The following is a 25,197-nucleotide window of genomic DNA, read 5'->3' as shown; positions in this document are numbered from 1 at the left end:
TTTAAGGCCGCACCATTTTTTCACAGCTTGGCTGTTTTTGTGTGGATTTCACTCCTTTTTGTACTTTACAAGGCCCCAAAACCAGCCTATGGCTGACTTTGAGGTTTGTCTTTACTCACATTTCTTCTTTTCTATGTAGATACAATGATGATTATTGAAGACAGACTTATAAATGTATTTCATTGCATGATTTAATTCAATATTTGATAATATTATTGTAATACTCTAATAGAGTGCACATTTTTTTGAGGACTTCTAATAGAACATACATAGAATGTTCTAGAACAGTCTAGAACTTCTATTGGTAGATCTATGAAATTACAAACGTTTGACTATAAGCAGATTTCAACTAGAAATTTCATTTATAAAGCAGAAATTAAGTAAGGTGATCAGTCAAGGTAGCAGTGGTTCAGTGGTTAAGGATGGAGGTGTTAGGTATGGAGGTCCATGGTTCGAACTCTGGTAAGTTGTTTTTTTCGACATTTTTTGCACACCTTTTTTACCCCGTAGTGACTGCTCTATTAAAGTATCTCGATCCCGCGATTTTACACTTGCTTAGTTTTTGCTTTATAACTTTGTCGCTGTAACTCTATTGCTATTCAAACTATCAAAAGGCACTGCTACGATGATCAGCCTATCTACACACCAATTTTCAAGTTATTTCTATGCTTGGTTTACTCTGTAGCCGTGACAAAAGTTTGATCTGTTTTTACGTGAATAAACGTCCATAACTCCTTGAATACTACTCAGACTTACAACAAACTTGGTATGTGAATCCACCGTTACAAGTTCTTAATTTGTGCCAAAGATCGAGGCAATCGAGTTACACGTTTGCATTTTATAGCAATTTTTGCAAAGTGTGCGAAAAGAAATTGAAGCCCCCGTAGCCCCCCGTATGGCATAAGAAGAAAAAAACGAAGAAATTAAAATGAAATTTTGGACGCCCATATCTCGCAAATGGCTGTTGCAAATTTAATCTAATTTGCTGTGTGGCGTACCCTACCTGGGGGACAGCTATAATGCAAAACTAGTGTGCTTTGGAGAAGAGGCCATGGAGCTATGCATGCGTGAAAAAGCTGTTTTCTTTCTTCCTGTAAACCTGTAAATATACTCACGGTGTGGTCGCCGGCTTTCTTGGCCGCACGACACACTACCGTGTGTACTCACGGTGTGGTCGCTGGCTTTCTTGGCCGCACGACACACTACCGTGTGTCTTGATACTTGTGTGTACCATGCATACCAGTAGCATACGTTATAAACTAACCCTAACCAAACTTACCTTGTGCATAAAGCTCTTAATCTGAACTCTAGACAAAATCCGTAGCTATACTTGGTCAACTACTATGTGTTCTCTTTAGCTGTATTACTATTATATTCTTTTGTTATGGTTTTAACAGTGACCAGCACAGAAATATCACTGAAAAAAGAGGAATATAAGATGGTATATCTAATGGCTTAAACTATACAAATAATCTCAGTATAGCCTTGCATTATACTAACTATCTTATACTTTAGTATAAACCCCATCTTATATTATGGGAAACAGATTATACTTTAGTTTAATACACATTCTTTGTATGGCTTTGTTTACTTAACAAATGTGATAACTTTTTAGCTTCACCATCAGATCTCATTATTGTCTCATTTTTAGCTTCACCATCTCATGTGACGTAAGATTTTTTTACTGTACCAAAGTCATGATGATTTTACAATAAGTAGCTACACTTCTGTTAATCACTATAGCTAGCTAACTAGCTTCAGTTTGTTGTGATAATTTCATACGCACACATTTTCATACGGTAAAGCATATAATACCAGTAAAATTAATTATTCAATCTAAGAGTCATACAAATCTAGATTTTCTTGCACAGTTAGCACACCTGCAAAAGTTCGTAGTAATGCTTGTTTAAAATTGAAGGGGTCAGTGGTGTGCGCATGCGTATCAGATGCAATTAAGTCGCCATCTTTGTCACTATTGTTGTATCAGAGGTTGTAAATGTGAGTGATACGACGGCGTATCTCGCGGAGAGAGTGTGCGCGATCGGCGCCATCGTCCAATGAGCCACGATGATAGTTATGGACCACAACTGTACATCTCTGCTGGCTGTAGTGGTGAAGTGGCGCGGCCAAGTGGACAATTCCTTCGATGGCAGCAATCAAAAACAGCTCTAGATGAGTAAGTATTAGACTAAAATGATAGCTCGTACGATAGGTTTAGCCGTATTAAATTGTTTATTGTGTATTGCATGACAATGGCCTGCAAATGATTCAACTTTGGTGTTGCTGTGTACGTAGCTATTACATGTTTTATATCCTGTTATCTCAGATGACGAGTGGACACAGTTCATCAGCCATCAACAGTAAGAGTTTGCATGGTCTGCTCTTACGATTTTGTATATTATCTTTTCAGAGGTACAGTTTCTTGTCGAACCTCTTAGTTCTACAGGCTGTCAGTGTACAACATCTGCAGTATTAGTTTCTTTCAATGGCAGCTGCTTCCTTTAAATAATCTGGTAGTGACCATATGTGGACAGTTTTGTTCTTTTTTCACGGAGTTGTTCAACGCCATCTAATTACTTACAGCTGTAAGTGCATTAAGCCTGATTGTATTTTTATTCATTTTCTTTTCAATAGGGTAGGAATTACAGACTTGGTCTCAGTTCTAGGAGATTCTTCTTATTGCTAACATCTGTAAGTAAGTACACTGAGAGTGTCCAGCATACAATTTATATTTACCTTCTTTAGGTTTGTGGAAACTGGTCTCATTTCTTCTGGGAACCGATCTCATTTCTTCATGTTTTTCATCAACAGCTGATGGCTGCTACCTCGTCTGGCACTGTAAATGAGTTGAGTGCTTTCAAGAACCTGTTCTGTCTTGTTTGTCCTTATTTCACTAACCATGCTCGTATTGCTAACAAAAGTAAGTTCACTGAGAGTATGCAAATTATATTATATTTAGTCTTGTTTCAGTTGTATTTAGTGATTACAAGATTCTTGGACTTGGTTATCAGTGTATCAGATGCTTCTTGTGAGCTTACGTAACACGTTAGCCCAACAAAGTCACATACTAAGTGGCCGTTTTATGTCTGGTTAGACTCACTGATAACACCTGTAAGTACACCAAGTAATCCAGAATATGAATTATGTTTGCCTCCGTTTAGGGTTGTGAGACCTGATCTTATCAGACTTGTCTTAGTTGTACATGGATTGTCGGTCTCAGTTTTAAAAGATTGTTACAAACTGTAAGTACAATGATTGTTCAGTATACGCATTATATTTACCATCTTTAATAGAGTTGTGGGACCTAGCCGCTGTTCTACTTGGTAATACTAGGTTTCCAGACAAAGTCGTGGTTTTATGAGACTCTTATTGTTACAAACTGTAAGTCCAACGATTATCCAGAATACACATTATATTTACCATCTTTGTATTAGAGCTGTGGGGGACAGTTCTACCAGACGACTAACAGATTGTCACAGAGTTCTACATAGTGATGATAATACAGGTAATTTGTAATGGAATTTGTGAATTGTATTTACTGTCTTACCTGCTGCAGTTGGATAAAGACTGATAAATGTTTGATACTGTCATGGCCAGCCAAGGAGACATTGATTTACTAGCTGTACCTATTGTGGTTTTAGCATATTTACAGAATTAAATTCATTACAAATATAATTGTAGAAATTATTTAATTAAGGTAGCCACAGATTATAGGAAAGTAAAAAAGTACAGTAGTATAGTAGCCAATATATGGCTGAAATAGGCTTAGTATAGTCTGATAATACACCGCACTATACTAGTGATTTAATCTCTAATATATGACTGTCTTAAATGTATTCAATAAGCTTGTTATAGTAAAGTCCTAATCTAATAATATATGCTGTACTATTTCATTCCAATACTAACATAATAAGACTGTTATATACCTTATTATTCTGAGCTTTTTTCACAGTGTATGTATTGTTATCCATTGTGTATACTTGTATGGAGAGAGATCTAGAGAGGGAGAGAGAGATTCTACTGGACCAGCATATAGTGGGACAGTCAGTATATAAATAAATTTTTATATACCAGGAATTAATCTACATAAGTCCCGGTTGTCAAATGCAAACTCATGACCTTGCTTTTGACAAGTACAGTATGTTTGGCCAGATATATATGGTAGATAGTGAAGTAACCTTATATCTATATCAACAGGTATTATTTGTGTAGCTGGCACTCTGAATCAGACAGTTGATTTACAGGTCCTACCAAAAACTTAAAATGTGCTGTTCATGAGTACATGTGTAATAGTACACTGTTTAGCAGTACCTACTACACATCTATTTGCACCATTTCTTGTGACATCGTAGCTTAAATTTCTTAATCTCATGTAGCTATTCGCATGGGTATTTGTAAATCTCTAAGGTAACTCAATAGACGTATAATTATAATAATTGATAGAGGAGGTATCATAAATACTAAAAATATACTTTTAATGTAACATATACAATAGTATTATTTTTTACATACTTGAATAATAAAATAGACATTCAAAACATTTATCTGTATATATTCTGCAAGTCAGGATATAAACTATGACCAGCCTCTATTGGAGCTCCTATAACATCACATTTAGATCCAGCAGCTTGTTTGTCCTCCTCAAACCAGTGGAATAACACATAGGATGGTTGTGATATTACTCGCAATACATTAGAGAAGGTTGGCCTGAGTTTATGCTCTGGATTCCTAAAATAACAATAAACTTTCCATTATATGTATGTATGTATGTATGTATGTACGTATGTATGCATGTAGGCATGTATGCATGTATGTCTGTATGTATGTATGTATGTATGTATGTATGTATGTATGTATGTATGTATGTATGTATGTATGTATGTATGTATGTATGTATGTATGTATGTATGTATGTATGTATGCATGTATGTATGTATTCTGTTATATGGCAAGCTTTGGACAATATAAATACCATATTTCCTCATATTAAAGCTCTGGCCTTCATTTAGGACCAGGTGTTAATTTGAATGCAGTTTTTATACAAGGAAATACAGTAAGTAAACATTGTTGCAACTGTATCACTCTTACCAGCATTGTATCATAACACGATAGATATGTCGTGGACACCCTGGGGGTGGTGGTAGTCTATAGCCACTCTCTAGCTTATCCAATACCTGTATATTGCGTGTTATTACTGGGATTATTAGTCAACTAACTTCAGTGTTGTCATGATCTTCATATGGCTTTTGTCCAAGACTCCACATCTCATACAAGAGGATACCATAACTCCACACATCACTGGCTGTTGTGTATGTCCGATATAAAAGTGCCTAATAATATGGTGTAATGAAATAAAGACAGTAATCACAGGGTGTGTATGTACCTCAGGAGCTGTCCACTTGAAAGGCACAAATCCACCTTGTGTTACATAATAGTGGTCATTTTCTAAGTCCCTTGACATGCAAAAGTCAGCAACCTGTCATGTAGTATCATGTGTGTATATCTGCACACTACCAAGAGTATAAAGTAGTAACCCATGATTAATGATTGTGTAGAGCAACACAGGTATTTAAATAATTGTTCATTTAAGTTGCCTATATATTGCGGTATTTAGTAGGCCTGCGCCTATTATGCCGGCATAATCTTGAGAATAATAGGTCACCAATTTCGTAAGAATAATTCCGGAATTATAGGATGGTTACAGGCATAATTTTAGAATAATCGGATGACCACGGGAATAATCGGTGGAATTGGAGGGCGTGTCTCTTCTTGATTACCTAGAAGAAAGAGTTAAGCTACTACAAATGATATAAAGCTGACAGGAGTGCTGGCTGAAAGGAGCTGAAAGGCCTCTAAAAGATCGATATACTCTAATAGAACGCTCAAATACTCTAATAGAGCAGTCAGATCGTTTCATGTTAACAATCTGCAGCCAGCATCAGGGATTTAACTGCATGATTATCTGCAATTCTGAAACTTGTACATCTTATACCAGTGTATCTTCTTCAAGTCTTTGAGCATTATTATCTACCTAACTTAGCTATACAATAGTTACAGCATATTATTATAATACACTAATAATTAAGTACACTTGAATTATTACTGTAGATACGTAGCTATTCTAAGTCTGCTGTAACTATTATGGATAGAAAAATGATGTGTAAGGTGGAATGCTTCATATATGGTTATTAATAATTCGGACAAAACTACTTATAGCAGCATCTTGAAAACTAAGCGACTAGCCACAGATATATACTGAATGAGAATAATTATGGAATAATAGGTTGGATACAAGAATAACAAAAAGAATAATAGGAGAGTTTTTTGGGAAATTCTTGAAAGAATAATAGGTAAAATTTTGAGCATAATAGGCTCAGGCCTAGTATTTAGTCTAATTCAGCTGCTAAACCAACTGAAAAGATGATAACGTTAAAGCTAATGTTTGAGTCCTGGCACTGCCAAGTAAATCCTGAAGGGTGGAAACATGCTCATTCATGTCACTGCTTTCAAGAGTGAGCTGGAGTTATCTTGGGCCCTTATACCACTTTCCTTGTACAACAATTGTTGTGATTAATGGTGAATAAAGGCCCATTGCTATGCATGCATTTCAAATTATCATTTTGTGTAAACTAATAATTAATGAAATATCCATGTTACTTTACGATATCATTAATCAAAGGGTAATACATTATACTCTTGGACTGGTTACTATAAAATACTCTTGATGCACTCACTTTGCAAACATTATTTTCAGTGAGGAGGATATTTCTGGCAGCAAGGTCTCTGTGGATGAAGCACTTGTTACTGAGGTAGTTCATACCACATCCAACATCACGAGCAAATCCCAACAACATTTGAGGGATATGCTGTCCAACAGGCTCACCTTCCCTAGGGGGTAGTATAAGAAATATAACCACAAGTAGAGTATATATGTAGAGTGAAACCTCTATAATCCGATGCTCATTGGGATAAGAAAATCGTGTCAGATTAGCAAGGATGTGAGGTAGTATTACATGATAAAAGTCTTTTTGATGTACAAAACGATGCCACATTATGGGGGTATTCTGAATTATAGAGGTGTCGGATTAGAGAGGTTTCAGTGTATTTAGTTTACTTTGGTCTGATAGAAATCAAAAAGTTAGAGAGGTTTCCTTTAGACAGATACTCCAGCAAAATCATAACCTTATGAATACAGCAATTAAAATAACAACAGTATGCATGTTTCAAATAGTTTATGATGGAATTCAAGCAATAGCTATGTAATTCTTTATATAGTGACTGTTAGACTATCCAACTACTCTATCAGAGTAACTCTAAGTAACACAAAGACTGAGGATTTCACCCTGTTACCATTTCTCTTCATTTTTGTGATAAAAGTGTACTGGGTGCAGGTCAAGCTGAGCAGAGAATTAGACACCTTACAAAATGCCCAAATAAGAACTGTGTTTGGAATGGAGACAGATTTGGTATATGTTAGATGTTTGCATTGCACACAAGACACACACACGCATACATGTATGCATGCACACACATACACACTATTTGCACATAGGGTAGAATTCACTGGTATCCAAAAACCAATAAATCTTTATTCTACTCTGTTAATGTACTTGGCTCTTAGTAATAATTATTATTTTAAGCTTCTGTGTCAAAGTAGCCCATCCATTGCTTCATGGGCTGCATTATAAGTGTATTTTGTTTTGGGGTGATAAAAGTGCAAGATGCAGAGGTGGTGAAGCAGGCCAAAGAGCAAGGAGGCCAACTTTGGCAATGAAATTTACCCTATGCAATTTGAACCATACAACAGATATGTTGCTATTCTTGGGGGGTCTGGGGGCTTGCTCCCAGGAAAATTTTCATACTTTAGAATCCTAGAAAGCCCATTTTAGACTATTTTACTATGTTTTTAGCTACTACTTAAGTAGCTAGCTACCTACAGTTTTAAAAGGAAATGTAAAGGTGACTGTTTTATTAGAGTAGTTGACTGCTCTATTAGAGTATCTCGATCTTTTCTTTCAAGCATTGTCCAAGTGGGCGGGGGGAATGGCCCCCCTACCCTTCCCCCATTTCCATTGCCCATGGCCAGATGTGTGCTGTATTTTCCATACATTATACTGTATGGCCAATTAAACTGTATTGTATCTATTCATACAGTACAGTTATATGGGTAGATACAGTACACTTTGGCAAGTACAGTACAGTTATGCAGAATATATAATGTTTCATACAAACAAAATCAACTGTACTCTGAAAACACAGAACTTGGAGGGGAATGTTTTGAGCTTTATTTAGCATATATTAAGCTTTGCCTCATGCTGTAGTAGATTTCGTATTTGCCTGCTATATGTCTGTCCTACAGTGCATACACCGATTATGGAACAATTCAATCTTCAACAAGAATGGATGATGTTGGGATCCCTAAGAGACTGCTATTTGGGTGGTTGCTACAGCCTCAGCCTGCACATGGAGCCAAGTTCTGTTGGAGAGACAGGACTTGAAGAGGTTCAGTAGTGCTGAGGCTGATTGGCACCACCTTTCCAAAGACAGAAACGTGTAGAGAGATGTGTGCCAGAAAGGACTGAACAAGGTGCAGAACATCACTCTTTCTGCACAATTTATTTGTGAAACTTGCCACCCTGAATTTCGAAGGCAACAGGACATCACCAGACACAAGTGTCAAACGACACATCCACGAGGGAGGAAGAGGTAGCCATGGTTTGGTTTACTACCAATAGTGGGGACTGGGAAGCACATCATCCAGTGGATGGCTTCACTTTGATACCCATTAGCACAACTGGGTAGATTTTTATGCCCAGAGAAGCCACAGATATCTACACACACACACACACACACACACACACACACACACACACACACACACACACACACACACACACACACACACACACACACACACACACACACACACACACACACACACACACACACACACACACACACACACACACACACACACAATCAACCATACCCATGAGACATGGAACAGCCTTCTGTGGGAATGCCAGTCCAAACCCCAGAAGAATTTGCTTGGACTCACATGTAACACCCAAGTAATGCAGTGATGCATGGGTGACTCAGTGTTCCACTGGATAGGTACAACCAACAGCAGCAGAAAGCTACTATGTGTGTGCCCTATGCATGTACATGTGCATGTGTACACATGTAGGTGTATAAACAAATAAATGCACAGAACACATATACGTCCAGCATATACATAGTCTACTTACAAATGTGGGTACCCCACACTTACTGGATCTTCATTGATCACAACTCCACACAACTTAACAATGTTAGCATGTGAAAACTGTTCAATAATGGCTGCCTCCTTTAGTAATTTGATCCTGTCCATTTTTGTTGCTCCATCATGTAACATCTTAACAGCAACTTGTTCAACTTGATCATCATGATTCCATACTCCATGGAACACTGTTCCAAACTGTCCTGACCCAATCTCCTTGCCCAACCTTAGCAGAAGTCAAATATGCTTCTGTAACCTCTAGTTCTTATGGAACACAAAACATATTTACAAAGAGTCTTACTCAACAGATGTTGGAGATATTCCAAAATTAGATAATTGAGTAGATATTTCATCCAAATCAGTACAGGGTGTTCTAAATGGGACCTCATTAGGATCATACTACACAACAAAGTGACATCAATGAACGTAATACATAGCTACATACATGGTAAATCCACATCACTTTGAACTTACTCCTTCATTGATAGCCAGGTAAGATCCACAGAAATGCTACAACAACAACGCACACAATGAATGATTGTCAGTACACAAATATATACTCACTGTAGATTTAGTTGTAGCTGATTCCTGACACTGTACATATAAAGGAATTATTTTAATTCACAGCTCATACATGTATCATACAGTATGGTAGTAACTGTATAGTAGGAATCATGGAGATTTGCAGTTTCTCATGAAAATATTAACCAGAAACCAGCCTCACAATACCTTCATGGTGTTTTGGCTGTCATGGTTAGGTAGAATCAAGTCCAAAAGTGTCTTTAGAGCAGCCAGAATGCTTCCAAAAAGTTAACACAGAAATTTAAAAAACAATGAGAAGTATTTCCACTGACTGAATAACTAACTGCCTACTAGCCTGCCTGCCTGATGCCTTCCGACAAGCATTAACTCAATAACAGCCAAGGCTACAGGCTTGATTTCTGATTGCTTCAGCCTGACAAGTGCTTATTGGCATACAGCACAATGTGTGCATCACGGAATTACCATTGTGTCTCATTTCTTCTGGCTTACAGCGCAAGGTGTCACTTTGCGGTAGATAGCACATGATGGCTTCCCTATAAAAATAAAAATTGTCCTTAACAAGGCAATTAGTTAAGTATTAGATACACAATTTAATAAAATCCATCCATGGACTTGTTGAAAGAATTTCAAGCTGCTTTGAGTGCACTGTTGGGTTAGCCAAGTCATTGGTGAAACTGCCTTTTTAGCATTGATCACATGAAATAAGCCTTCATTATAATCTCTACTAGTTATAGTTATATCCCATTATGAAGGTGATATTTTTGTCATTACTGACATTTACATCAGTGTTTGAATGAGCGTAATGCCATGTATGATCGCTTGGTGGTTAGCAAGATTGCATGCATACCCAACCTTTTGTGGCAATGATCAAAGCCTAATGAAACCTCAGTTCACGAGTCCAAGGTGAAGCTGAGGACAAGTTTAATAACAATGATATCATGCCAATGTGTGAGAGTGTACAGATATTAAAGTGAGTTCCTGTTTCAAGTTCCTGTGAATATTTCATCTGAATTGTGTAGAGATTTAACTTTTTGTAGCTACTAGAGAAACACTATATACAGGCTATAAAGCAGCAATGGACGATTTTACAGAGAAGCCTAAGTTTCCAGGTATGATTTGCCTTTGTTTTGGGTTTGGTGGAGTGGTGTGCAATGACTAAAAAGACTGACAACTATTAGTCCATGATTAGAATGATGGCATCAGAGACTGTCAGGTTCTTCAGTGTAGTGACTGCTGGAATTGATTGCTGGAGCAAAAATCAACAACACATAATTTTTGACATTTATTAAACCATTGTATGGGTATGGTGTCACTGTGTAAAATTAACCATTTTGTTGTAAACTTTGCAAGTCTAAGTACTGTATTGGTGGACTATTTGTAATAACATTTCCATATTTGGCTATTTGCCCCATTTGTAAACAATACCATTGGCAGTTGTTATGATGTCATGAGTGCCAGAGGGTGATAAGCTACTTATCATCGTATGGGTGATAACTAATTTTTGGCAGAGTAGCAGAGCTGCTCTGTCTAGCTCTATAGTAGTTATCACCCAAGGCAGCACTTAGACATTCCCATTCACTGAGTCTTAAGTACTTCTGATTTTAATATGCATTCATCCTTTATAAAATTGCACTATGCACAGAGTTAGTGATTATTCAATATATGTGACTAGATCTGGGAAAACCGGTCTTATCACCCATGATAGCAGATTTGATTTTTCATCAAGAACACAAAGACACTTGAATAAACTATATATCAAATTGCACATCAAAATCAGCTAGACTTGAGTGGTCTTCTTTTGCTGGCTGTTTTTCCCAGCACGGTGGCAGTCTATACGTGCAGTCTGGGGTCTTAATGGAACTCTGGTCAGCCTGGGAATGGCTGTATGTAACTGTACAGCTTTGTGGTGTTGATTAAAGACCTGCACTGTACGTTTCCTGTCATTTTAGCCAGTTTGAGACCTGAGTGGCCCATAACTTGGCCATATTCATCCCTACTCCTTCTCCTTAATATTTTAACAAACTCTTCCCTCCTCCAGGCCCCCGCCACCCACCCACCTCTTTTGGAGCTCGCCTGATAGAGTCAGTCTCAGTTTACTAAAATGGTGGGACACTTAGCTGTTGGCTACATGTACAGTGAATTCTCTGGAAGGTAAGGAATTATAAGAAAACATGTGAAAATTTGGTACACATAGATTCAACCATTGGTGAGCTACAACGCACTAAATACTTAAACTGGCATTTCTTGATACTTTTAAATAGGAAATAGGACAGTTTTTCCAGACTAGGTCACAATAATGTTAGTCTTTATTGAGAGAAACACTGTATGCTATCATGTACCTTTGTTCAGTTTCTGTAAAGGACATGATATTGCATCAATTACATATGCCCAATGGTAATAACCTTAGCTTTTAAGAAGTTTTCACAATGATGTCATATGGGTTACACTATATACATTTATACACTGACCGTTAAGAACAAGTCAAAGTTTTTATTATAAAATGTTACTGTTATTCAAACTCATTATGTTGCTTACCCGTTTCATCTCGTCTACTGACTGCAGTCTATAGTAATGTCTAAAAGAATAGGAATCCTGCATTCTGTGATATGTAGTCAGTAGTTCTGATGATGCCATTGCATCATAAGCTACAGAGAGGAGTATCATATTCTGCTTAATATATTGTATAATGGCAAGTGATACATGTACATGAGAAATCTGACATACTGTGTAGTGGGAAATTTTCAAGGGATGAAACTTTTGCGAAACAGTGCAAAATACAATTTTCACGTTTTTTTAATTCATGAAAGTCTAGAAAGTGGGTAATGGCTATGTTTATAAACTGAAACATTTCACAATTATATTTTCAAGAAGCTACGATCACTCGCGAAATTCGCAAAAGTTTCATCCCTCAAAAATTTCCGACTATACGGTATGTGAATCCACACAAAAACAGCCAAACTGTATAAATAGGGTGCAGCCTTAAACATCCTGGGTGAAAAGAAGTTGGGAATCAAAGGTGGCAGCCATGAAATGGCTACAATGATGTTAATGATAATAATGGCTGTGTGCATTCTTAAAATTTTCTGTATGTGCTCTGCACATTACACTGTGGTATTGACTAATATTGCTCCAGTCATTTCTGAGATATGGACAGCCACACTTTTGATTTTGCTTCATGTTTTCTTCTTAAATGGTTCCTTTAGCTGAAGTGACTTAAAATGTGGTAGAGATAGGTACCACAAAGGGTGAATTCACTTACTAAACTTGATACAAATATATTTACAGGGTTATGGATGTTTGAGTTTGTGTTAACTCTTTGTGAGTACAGTGTTAGAGCAATAATATTTCATTATAGTGTATCCAGATATACCTTACACTAAATAATTAGATTATTTATGACAGTAGTGGAGCTATGTAGCTTTGTGGCTATTCCTACACAGTTTAGCCATAATTTTTAGTGAATACACACCTGCAGATTGGTATTCACTCAATAGTGTCACACTGGTGACACTATAATTTTGATATTAAGCAGGCAGGTGGCACGAAACTTGGCTCACCACTTAGTCTAAATGTTAGTGCTAAATACTGAAGTAGTAAGGAATAAATCTACACAACAACAATAGCCTCTATCACTACTAGTGCACACATTTTGTAAACATTCTAATAAATTAATGCATGTGCGACTTTTGTGACTTGTAAGGAAGAGTAATACCAGCAGTTGTAGTTTGATAATGGTGTCTCCAGCATTACAAGAGATAGATAATGCCTGGAATATTGTTTAGAAGCTGTTACCAGCTCAGTATGCAAAATAAATTATGTCACATTTACCCAAGGGTCCATAGCTTAGCTGTTTAGCATGGATTATAATACTCCACCACTCACCTTTCATTCTAATCTTACAATACATTACTGCTAATACAATCAAAGCTGTTATTAGAAAGCAACTTAGAAGAGCAACAACAGTTGCAATGAGAATTGGTAAGTAGTCTGTATCTTCATGTGTCTGACAAAATTTACTCCATGCAGTAGCTTGAATAGGAACTCCATTTTTCTTCACTGCAAAATCTACAAAGCATCAAGACACATGGTAGTGTATTATGCAGCCATGGCAATGAAAGCAGTAAGGATACATGACAGACGAGTGTGTATTGTCTTCTACCCAGTATTGCTGAGCTGTCAACAAAGAAGAGTGAGGATGGTATTGGGTATAGGGAAAGCCCAAACATTCATGATCCCTATTACCACAAGTAGGAGGAAATTTCAGTTTGATTAGGGATCACACCCATAAAAAGCAGTGAAACTAGGTACACCTGCAGATATACTAGTGGACATTTAATCCCTACTTCAGTCTATGCCAATACCTGAATTAGGGATTAAATGTCCACTTAAGTCTAATAAATCTGCAGGTGTATGCAATCTCACTTGTTTCGCTACTTTTTATGGCTATGATACCTAATCAAACTAAAAATTCCTTCCACTACTTTTTTATACTAATGAATCTGTGCATGAATACCACATCAAAATGAAGAATGATACCAGGCATGCCATTAAATTAATATTGCTTCTGAATGCCCCAACCAACCATCAATTAACCAACCATCATGCTCCAACCATCAATTATTACTGAATAGCTAGTGTCATTATGCTTTGTTTTCAACTATATTCAGCCCGTTGTACAGTGTTACAAATGAAGAACACTATGAGAAGGACCTTTGCAATCAATCCACTCACAACAAAAAACTTGGATGATTTTCATTACATACGGAAGCTATCGCACTGCACTATACCATGAATCACCTTGCACTGTCAGCACAGATAAATGGGACACAAAGAAGCACACAGGTAAGTCCATCAAGCATACACTGTATGTACTGTGGTATGCCAAAAGGCACCAGTTGGGCTAAAGTGATGTCTAACAGAAAATCAGGCTGTAGCTTTAGTGGTTGTCAAATTATGCTTGTCTAAAGGCATCAGGTAGGCAGGTAGGTAGGCAGTTACAGTAGAACCTCGATTATCCGAACTAATTGGGGGGAAGGGTGCTCGGATAATCAAAAGTACGTAAGATCGAATATCCATACATTTATATACTGAGCTTTGCTCAACTACTCTAATAAAGCATACACTTTTTGACAAAATACCCTAATTGAGCAGTCCATTTGTTGTTCGGATAATCGAGAGTTCGGTTAATCGGTGTTTGGATAATTGAGGTTCCACTGTAGTTAGTCAGTCAGTATAAAATTCTGCTAAATATAAAAATTAAAATTTTGTAGTAACTTATCACAATTTTTGCCACTCTGTAGACACTGTTGGGCTTGATTATACCACACCAATACTGCCAAGGCACCATAAAGGTATTGTGAGACTGGATATGGGTTGATATTATGGCCCTGAGTAGCTCAAACCTTCATGACCCAAACACTGCTTGAAGGTTCTTAGTTTACTAATTTGCTAAGCTGCTTTACTGTAGTTGTACCCATAGTAAAGTGTCAGTAGCTTTAAGTATATGGAACATAATTGTTTTACTAAGTTTTAAACTCTCAGTAAAACATCAGTGAATGCAGGTTTACTGAAAAAGTACTAAAATACCAAACAATTAACTGTTCCATATACTGGGGATATACCACTCTAGTAAACAAAGAAGTTTCAAGCAGTGAAATATACAGTACTATTCTATTGTGCTGTATGATACTGTAGTATGCAATGCACACATACAGTGAAAATGTATGTACCGAAATCAAAGGATATCAGTGGAAATGAATCGCCATAAATAAACACATTTTCCTTTTCTCTTGGGATCTCTCTATGTATACAATCAGAATTAAGTGTCAAGTATGGAGTTTGGCTTCCCTTAGCATAAAACTTTACAATATTCTCAAAATTATGAAATGTAAAGAACCCAAAGAAATCTCCCTTCTTGGTCATAACTTGCAAATCATTAGGTAACCAATAGTTGACAACACATTGTGTGTTATTACAAGTAGAATAATCTGCTGTAAAGTTTAGTCCAATTTGCCATACAAGTGTCCAGGGGTCATCATCTCTCCATAATTGAAGGTACAGTGAAACAGGTGAAGGATCCTTTATTATGAATATACCATGCAGAGCTGTGATTCTTACTGCACATTGGAATCCTACTTGTGGGAAGAAGACGTGACCTTGGATTTTCCCTTCACGTGTTATGATTTCAACAGTTTTATCTTCTTCACTCAATGACGTTGATGCAATCCCAACAGTACAACTACCTATATACAAAACACAATGAATCACTGTTGAGCAGATGCAACTATTATACTTTCATACAATTAAGTTTTCCACTGCTTTAAGTATGTTGTCAAATTTGGTTATTATACACCAGTTGTGTACTCATACAGACAGTGAAAGTAATAGTATGAGAAATTATACACTATCAATTTGGGTCACACTAGCATGCTTATGCCTACGTACAGTATGAACCAGCACTGGAATACTTGTGCACCACTCAGGTACTATGAGTCAGCTTATACGAGAGTCTGTCAGGGCTGCCCCTTATGAATTTGATTTTGAGATCAAATTTGGTAGTCAGCAGTTATCACTACTAAATTTAGCACTGAAAATTGTAAAGGCAACGCAGACTTTTAAAATGCAATTTAGACAAAACTTTATAATTACTAAAACCAACATAATAAGGTGCAGTGTACAACCTTTCATTTCCAAATTAGTTCTGTTGAAAATCCTATTGACATCAGTAGAGGTAAAGTCAGCAACTCTTTACAGTTGTTTGCACCAAATGGCTGTTTTGTAATCAACATTTGTACTGCACTTGAGAGCACATAATGCCTCTATTACAGTTACATTGATCATTAAAAGTCATTGATCATCATTGATCATTAAAAGTCATTGATCATCATTGATCATCATTGATCATTAAAAGTTCATATCTACTTTTGTATATGAGTAAACATTTGTTTAAGGACAGATTTGGACATGTCATACATATTGGGAGTTGTCTGAATTATATTTTAAAGGTGTCTGTATGTGCGATGGCTACAGTGCAAGCTGTCTACTAATTTCCATAGTGAGTGGATTGACTGTAGAGGTACTACTTGTACTGTTCTTTGTTTGTAACATGTAAAATATTTGAAAATGAAGTAGAATAGCTGTTTGCTTACCAGCAATGAATAGTCGGGGCACATGTTTAATTTCAATTTCTGTAGTAATATGATTAATGGCAGAGGCACTTCTTGTGATATTCTTCATTTGTAATGCTTTGTAACAGGTGGAACGAAGTTTAAAATGAAGCAAAATGATAACAACATTTACCCTGATAGTTGGGATGCATGCATTATGTCTGGTTAGCACCATTCTTTCCTTCATGTGGCATGAGTTGGTTTACCAGTCACTGTTCCAAAAAAGTAAACAAAAAAGTATAAGGAAAATCAAAAATTATATATTTTATTAGGGAACATTGGGAACATAAAGCAAGAAAACAATGGAGGTCAACTACACCTGTAGCTAACAATTTTTAGAAGTAGGAATTAAATGTCCAGCTGCAGGTGTAGTTGACCTCCCTTGTTATGATCCCTAAAATTTCTAATCTTTCCTTATCATACAGTATGATAGTACTGTATAGTAGGGACAGAGAAGGTGTGGGTGTGACTCTTATAATATAACCCAAAAACTTGCCTCGATTTTCCTCACAACAACATGACAGTATTGGTTGGGTAAAATCAAGCCCAAAAGTGTCTTCAGATTGACCTGAAACATTTCTGTTAAGTTGTTACAGAATTTAAAAAAAATTTATTCAATGGAATTTTCTACTGCCTGCCTGCCTGCCTGCCCGACCGCCTGCCTGCCTGATGCCTTCAGTTAAGCATAGCGAAAAACTGGCTATAGCTACAGTCCTAATGCTTTTACAGAAATGTTTCTAATTCAATGAAGACCTTTTATCTTTCTTTACCATGGCCATCAGTCCAGGTTCTACCGCTGAGTGTTAATAGACTACAGTACGGCTTCCATCTACAGGTATATACTGCATCAAACTATTCGAATATACGAAGTTAGCTTAGCGCTGCACCAAACTATTTGAATACACGTGGCTCGCTGGTTTTCAAAGTTGGTAGTTGATATCGATCAGTGAGAGCAACTCGCGGTGAACTAGCAACATGTAAATCAATAAATATAGTTTAGTAACAATGTTAAAACTGAGTCGGGCCATCCAGGTCCCACTTTACAGATTATCCGAGTCTGACCAGGATTGGGTCACATGCTAAATTAATTAGTGTAATGATGTGGACGTGTAGTAACATGAGATCGCAGCGTAGCCCTGCTCCTTTTGTGAGCCATGCCCACTTATGTCTGTAGACATATGGTAGCCACACCCATTCATCAGTCGGTAGGTACACTCAAATCCACATCCATTATTGTCTACAGGCTTATGTAAAGCCACGTCCTCTAATCAGTTGTTATTGTATGAGTCATAATCTAGTATAAATTGTAGTGCTTTGATTAACTCTATATAATATTGTGACCGGTTTTGTGAAAAATAGGCTATTTAGTGGTCATGAGCTTGTAAAATAAGTTCACAAACAAGTATAAGAAAAAATAGGAATTTTAAATTAGAGTATGGACAGTGTATAGTGCTGCAATAAAAAGTGCTGAAACAAGCTGGATTGGAGTAGCACGTAATGTCCAAATACTGTAAAACAATAGGAAGTGAATATCCCTACTGTGCATTGAGTGTACCACAATAAGGATATTCACTTCTTATTGTATTACAGTATTTGGACATTACATACTACTCCGATCCAGTACTTTTTATTGCAGCACTATACACTGTCCCTACTCTAATTTAAAATTCCTATTTTTTTTCTTATACTTGTACTTATTATTAATAAGACACCTATGGTAGGTCAGCTAGCTGGGCACTTAAGGTCCTAGCATATCAGACTGCAATCCTCTTGATACAATGATGTTATATAGTGTACTACACTTCACTTGCATGGACAAAGTGTATGACACATTGTGTTACTAATTATAGTACAGATGATGTTATTTCATGACTTGAGTGAAGTGTGGACCAAAATGTGAGAGATGACGTTGAGGTCACAAAGTATACCATTACCTTTCTGGATACTTGACATCAACAGTGTAATTAGTTTGTCCTTTACGATGTACACCATTTAAGTGAGATCTGGCCACTATAATCAGGTGGCCTAAATTAATGAAATCCACCATAGCTATAATGTATGTTTGCAACAGGGGCATCAGAATAAAAGTGAAAGTGGCATAATGCTCAGTCTAAGAGGGTCTGAGGGCATGCCTCCCAGGAAAATTTTGAAATTGCACACTTTAAGGTGCTATTTGGAAGTAATTTTGGGCTGGAGTATTGTGTGAAAGGTGCTAGTTAGCTACCTCAGTGACAAGTGTTCAATGATAAAACTGGACAGTGACAAAAAAGTACCTCCATAATACTGTTCAACACTTTAATCTTATTTGATTTTATTAACAAGTATGCAAAAAAATTGGAATTTTCAACTAGAGTAGGGACCATAGCATATCGATAAAAAGTACTGAAACAAGCTGGAGTAGTCCATGATATTTAATCAATAAGAAGCGTTATATCATTTCCATTATGGTATCTTGAGCACAGTAGGGATATAACACTTCTTATTGTTTTACTGTGATTTAATATAATGCACTATTCCAGCTTGTTTGAGTACTTTTTATCAATGTCCTATGGTCCCTACTCTAGTTGACAATTCCATTTTTTTGTGTACTTTAATGTTTGTTAACTTCTTTTTGTAAAATAATATTATTATGACTGGTGAACCCATGCACTCATATCACATCAAAAGAAAGAAATGGTGCTGTGCGTCCCAGCTACCAATTATCATCTGAAAAGTGAAGTATCCATTATGCTTCATTTTTGGAAGAACTATTTGAAAAGCACCGCTGCAATCAAAGTACTGTAGAGTCAGGTTGTTAAGCAGGGGCGGATCCAGAGTTTGGAAAGGGGGGTGTACTTTGCTGAAAAGTTGAAGAGCAAAAAAAAGGTCACAGCAATAATGGCTGCCCTTTACCAAATGTATTTACTATAAAGTATATAAAGATCCTTATTCATAGCTTCATAGTTAAGCTACACTGCCTCATGAACACTGTGACTGCTTTATTAGAGTGACTGCTCTATTAGAGTATCTCGATCTTGTACGCAATTTTTTTTGGCATGTATCTATCAAGTGCATATTATTTGTTAAGCTCATACACATTTCTTGTAATTAACCATGGATGATAAGCGCACATGGCAAAATGCGACAATGAAGCTACACACAGCAAGAAACGGCAAGAAAAGCTGAAAGTACTGAAAAATTAATGTCTCCTCAAGTGCTTATGTCTCTCTTGAGGTCTTCCTTCACTATGTATACAGCAAATCAGCCATCTGGAAAATGAAAATCTCGTTCATCACGAAGGAATTCACCCAGAAATGGAGTTACATACTGGCGTGGTGACTGGCACAAATTATTAACTACTCAATTACAATGTAGGGGTCCACAGCCTCAGCAGTGGTCTGCTCCCTACAGGAAGAAGTAGAATGTCTTTTAGAGAGCTGTGTTACTATGCTACCAGCCAGCACTCACTGGCTTAATGAATTTTGCGAAGCCCAAGCCAGTGACCCAGTTTGCTCTAACCTGATTGACTACTGCAAGAATGGTTGGCCATCCAAATGGAATGTCCCACTTGAACTCAAACTGTACTGGCAAGCTAAGGGTCATCTTACATTGCATAAGAACCTACTACTGTATGGGCCAAGAATAGTGATTTCCAAGTTGTTGTAAAGAGAGATTCTTTCAAAGATCTATGAAGGCCACCAGGGAATACAGAAGTGCCGCCTTAGAGCAAATATATCGGTATGGTGGCCTGGTATTACCAACCACATTAAGGACATGGTAGAAAACTGTCCAACTTGCGTGAGAATCTCAACACCAGGGAGAGAACCTCTTTTACCAACAGATCTCCCTGACTACCCCTGGCAAAAGATCGGGACAGACCTATATTTCCTGAACAGAGCCAACTATCTGGTTGCAGTCGACTACTTTTCCAGGTACATTGAGGTTATCAAACTTAAAACTATGACATCACAAACCATTATTGAGGGACTCAAATCCATGTTTTCACGACATGGCATCCCAGAAATAGTTATCAGTGACAATGGGCCTCAGTACTCTTCTCACAAGTTTGCTGAGTTTACCTCATCATACAAGTTTCGTCACATCACCAGCAGCTTGCATTACCCGCAAAGCAACGGACAAGCTGAACGTACTGTTCAAATTGTAAAAATGCTGCTTAAAAGCTCGGACGACTCATATTTGACTCTGCTGACTTACCGCACTACCCCCCTACCTTGGTGCAACTTGTCCCCAGCACAACTACTGATGGGACGTTCCCGTGCACCACTTTACCACAGGTGGAGGACCAATACAAACCACTCTGGCAATACCTTGAATCATTTAAAGAGCTAGATGCCAAATTTAAACTCAAACAGAAGACGGCTTATGATAGACACCATCAAGCTCACTCTCTTTCTCCTATCCCTGAAGAGGAGGAGGTGTGGGTAACATCTGGCCAGTCAAGAACATCTGGTCAAGTCAGGTCTCAAGCTGACACCCCTCGCTCCTATATTGTAAACACACCTCAGGGGCCAATCAGGCGTAACCACTGCTGTCTTTGTGTGGTCCCAAACAGTAGCAATACTAATGCTGTACAGCAAGATGGCACCAATCCTGTGGGCACAGTAAGCCCCACTATGGAGGACACACAACAAGATAGTGGCAACCCCTCACAAACTGTTACCCGATCAATGACTGGAACGGCTATACGTCCACCAGATTGACTATGATTCTGAACCTTAAAGGAGGGGAGATGTAGTGATAAGACTTTGACAGAACTTGCACATGCACACACCATGATTGTAACACTTAGGTTATTTTTAGATTGTGCACGTGATGTACTGATTGACAAGTTTCCAATTATAACACGTTTTTCAATTATAACACTACAGAATGAATTCGGTTAACTGTTTTATAGCCACCTGGATCAAGGCTTGGCCATTGGCATGTCAAGCATATGTCTTTGCTGCAGTCTTTTAAAAACAAGGGCCTCCTCCATCCTAGAGGAGAGCTGTCTTCGTCTATTTCGCCCACACAAGCGATAGCATTGGTAACGATGCCATTCCATGATAGTCAACTACTACAGCACACATTAAATGAAATATATAATTATAGTACTCAAATATGCAAGTTGCATGGAATGAGCTTCTAGCTACAGCAATTCCACTCCAGTCCATTGCTTGATTTGTGATGGACAACTTTTGAATCTGGGGTGCAGCCTCCATGGAACGGAGCCACCACACTTCAGAAAAAAAAAGTTTCACAACTTGTCATTCTGCTTCTCCTATATACAAGGAAGGCGATATAGAATTAATAAAGTTATGTAATTCATTGTTAAAATTTTTCGTCGCTTGAGGACACAGGTAAAAAATTTTTAACATGAAAATTTAACTCGTGAAAATTTTTCGCAGCTTATATTTATAGAAATATGGTATGTACACCCATGCCCTTATCAGGCAAATCACAAGGGCTAGCCCTCGTGATTTGTCTGATATGTACACCCATGCCCTTGGGCCAGGCTTGGGTGTACATATCAAGTAAATTACTCAGGCCCACGATACAACTATTATATAGATGACGGTTAAACTATACTGGCTACATTTTCTGAAGGGCTTATGTACCCTAGACCCAACCTCTAGTTCCCAAGCTTCTCTACTCTGGTCATCCCTGCTCACATCAATGATATACTCTACCCTACACAGCAATGTGCTCTGGCTAAATTATTGGAGATTTTCTACACCACATGTTATGCATGCTACAATCCAATAGTTTCTTACTGGTAGTAATCTTTACTTGCATAGCTCCACTGTAGTTTATGCAACTTATTTGATCAATAGTACAAACAAAATATCTGCTGGTATTGGTGGAGTTTACATCCACTAGAATTTTAACAGTAGAATTAACTGGTGTAAAGATACTAATATAATCATTCTCTTGAAACTGAATAGTATCAGACAGTTCATAGTTATTAAGAATATAACGATCACGATCATCTGTTTCATTCCAAGCTTGTTCTATCAGTAATGGTATAGACTGGACCACATCAAAGCTGCCATTTTGTGCCACCCTTCTAAGCTCAAAATGCACACCTGTTTCATTATTGTGATAACCACCATCGACAACTTCATAGCCAACAGAGACATGAGTGATTATTCCATTACATGTAAATTGATTATTAACAAATGCTATAGTTCCATTTGGTATAGAATCTTCTTCCCATAGTGACAGGCTTTTGGGCAGTCCTTTAATGCAAGCATTGTCAGCTCTTACCACTAGACCATAATGAGAAAGGTATGCATGTATGATGTTATTTATAGAATACACAGATTCATAGTCAAGGCTACCAATAATTTCAGGTCTAGGCTGGTCAGGAGATTACTGCACATGACCTTATCATATGAGACACTGCCTACACAAACTAAGTTAATTTATAGTGTCTCTTATTAGTCTAACTCGCCACGGTCATTTGAATAGCTGGATAGCACTGACTTGGACACGGAATTTCATGGGTAAGTTTGTAGGTGAGCCTCGAGGCGAGTTCCGCTCGGTTGGCGACTCAAAAGGCCGCGCCATGAATTTAGCTAGCTACATGTCAATCAGTGAATCCGTCACACAAGAACATGTTAAATTCACGTGCATATAAATATGTGCAGTATGCATCTTACATATAGTTACTGTGTACTAACCATTACAGATCGTTGTTATCGAGAGCAAGAGCGTTTTTAGTGACATTGCATATAGACGGAATTCCGTTTATTTCCGTGCCACTACACGTACCGGTACTTGCTACAGCCATAGAAGCGCTTTGACACGTGAAAGCTCAGTCGTGGGCCAAACATGGTGGGAAACGTTGTTTCACTCTAGTGTTGTTTCCAGGGCTCCAGAAAACTTAGCTCGTATGTATTATCCATGCTACAGCACAACACCTTTTCAGTCACTATGAAATTAGGTTAGGTAATCCTAAGGCTAAGGCTGCAGCACATGTTGCTGTCAGACCTTCAGTGCTGGTCACTGTAAAGCACTAATCAGGGGCGTAGCTACACCCGGGCCTGCACGGGCACAGGCCCGGGCAATCATTGCTGGTGCCCGGGTAGTGAGCCTGGTAATAGCGGTGCCCACCGGGGCGCCCGTAATTAATACACACTAAAATACGCACTTGCTATCTTTTTGGAGCGTCTTGTAATAATAGCATCATCAAAAAAAATCGTGTATACCTGAGTTTGCCAAGATTCCTCCGTCAATTTAGTAAACTTCTGTTCTATGCAGTGCCCATCATCACGTGATAACATTTTAAGATTTAAGCGCGGGTCGAGAGTCAACTGAAGATGAGGTCAAACTTGTGCTGCAATTTGGTAGAACCACTCAGTGGACAACAGTACTGGATATAAAGTAATTGTTTTGTTAGACGTCTAATGGTATAGACGGACAAAAGCCAATTCCCAGTCTGTTGTGGTGCCCGTCTTACTGGAGGCAGAATCATTGTTTATCTTTATCTTTATTATTAACTACTAGGCAGGCAGCACAGCTGGTTTGCCTAGGATGTAAATCACAGAACACGTTACAATCAATAAGTTAAAGTATGTATGCTACATTGTGTATGTTACAGTTACTAATAATAGGCATTCCAGTATCCGAGATTTTTAAATAAAAAAATTCTCCGTATATTCCCCAATAGAACCCTGGCACAAAATAACAACTCGTGTTTAACTTGGGATTGCTCCGTCGTCCGAGCTCCAATGAGGATGAAAATCGCTGTGGGGTTTGTCCACACGCTGATCATCATGACAATCTTAGTTTTATCGTGCGCGTTACATATAAGTAAGTTTTGTGTTGTTTTGTAATCTTTTCAAGCCTTGTAATGTATGTAGAATACTTTAAAACTTTAAAAAACGTACTGTCGGGTGGAAGGTAGTCACTGGTGCTTACTTTAAAGTGCGTAGTTACTTCGCTCTGGTTAGCGATTTTCAGCTCCAGAGCAATTTTCTGATGGCTGTGTCGTCATCTCAAAAGTATAAACCACTTCAAAGTCGGCATAACAATGCCATAATTAAAACCGCAACTCCACCTTAGGTACTGTTGCATCATTGTGACACCTCCACTTTAGTTGTTTACCTTTATAAGTTGTTAACTTGATGTTTTTGCTTACTTGACATAGCCTCTTGCCTATAGGCATGCACCATTGTATTGAAGAAGTGTGCAGTAGGTGAAACATATTTGCTCACCACAAAGCATACAAAGATCGCTGAGATCTGA

At 37.7% G+C, this 25,197-nt stretch overlaps 1 protein-coding gene and 1 long non-coding RNA gene across 10 annotated transcripts; one reads left to right on the top strand and one right to left on the bottom strand.

Moving 5' to 3' along the window:
- Positions 1-3,678, top strand: LOC136251001 (uncharacterized). 3 transcript variants are annotated; one of them, XR_010698878.1, is made up of 10 exons: positions 1-2,176; positions 2,327-2,360; positions 2,411-2,585; positions 2,635-2,691; positions 2,812-2,920; positions 2,971-3,111; positions 3,162-3,242; positions 3,294-3,381; positions 3,435-3,505; positions 3,557-3,678. It is a non-coding gene; the product is annotated as an uncharacterized lncRNA (long non-coding RNA). The 3 variants fall into 3 exon arrangements; XR_010698876.1 differs by having other exon boundaries at positions 2,746-2,920; XR_010698877.1 differs by having other exon boundaries at positions 2,635-2,695; positions 2,746-2,920.
- A 756-nt stretch (positions 3,679-4,434) lies between these two features.
- Positions 4,435-24,210, bottom strand: LOC136251003 (uncharacterized). Of its 7 annotated transcripts, XM_066043371.1 has the most exons (16): positions 23,631-23,709; positions 22,722-23,216; positions 15,938-16,044; positions 15,532-15,880; positions 13,685-13,867; positions 12,338-12,447; positions 9,824-9,853; positions 9,734-9,769; positions 9,561-9,658; positions 9,272-9,485; positions 7,115-7,182; positions 6,735-6,888; positions 5,384-5,476; positions 5,217-5,330; positions 5,089-5,174; positions 4,435-4,728 (listed from the first exon to the last, which is right to left on the bottom strand). In XM_066043371.1, exons 1-16 carry the CDS (start codon positions 23,674-23,676, stop codon positions 4,542-4,544), a joined length of 2,370 nt encoding a protein of 789 aa, XP_065899443.1. In that variant the 5' UTR covers positions 23,677-23,709; the 3' UTR covers positions 4,435-4,541. The 7 variants fall into 7 exon arrangements, with proteins under 7 accessions (XP_065899443.1, XP_065899442.1, XP_065899441.1 ...); XM_066043370.1 differs by lacking the exon at positions 23,631-23,709 and adding an exon at positions 24,101-24,210 and having other exon boundaries at positions 15,532-16,044; XM_066043369.1 differs by having other exon boundaries at positions 15,532-16,044.
- Between the last annotated feature and the right edge of the window lie 987 nt (positions 24,211-25,197).

Source organism: Dysidea avara, chromosome 3 (assembly GCF_963678975.1).
Source record: "Dysidea avara chromosome 3, odDysAvar1.4, whole genome shotgun sequence".
In the NCBI taxonomy this organism is placed as follows: Eukaryota; Metazoa; Porifera; class Demospongiae; order Dictyoceratida; family Dysideidae; genus Dysidea; species Dysidea avara.
This window is presented reverse-complemented; position numbering and strand designations above follow the sequence as displayed.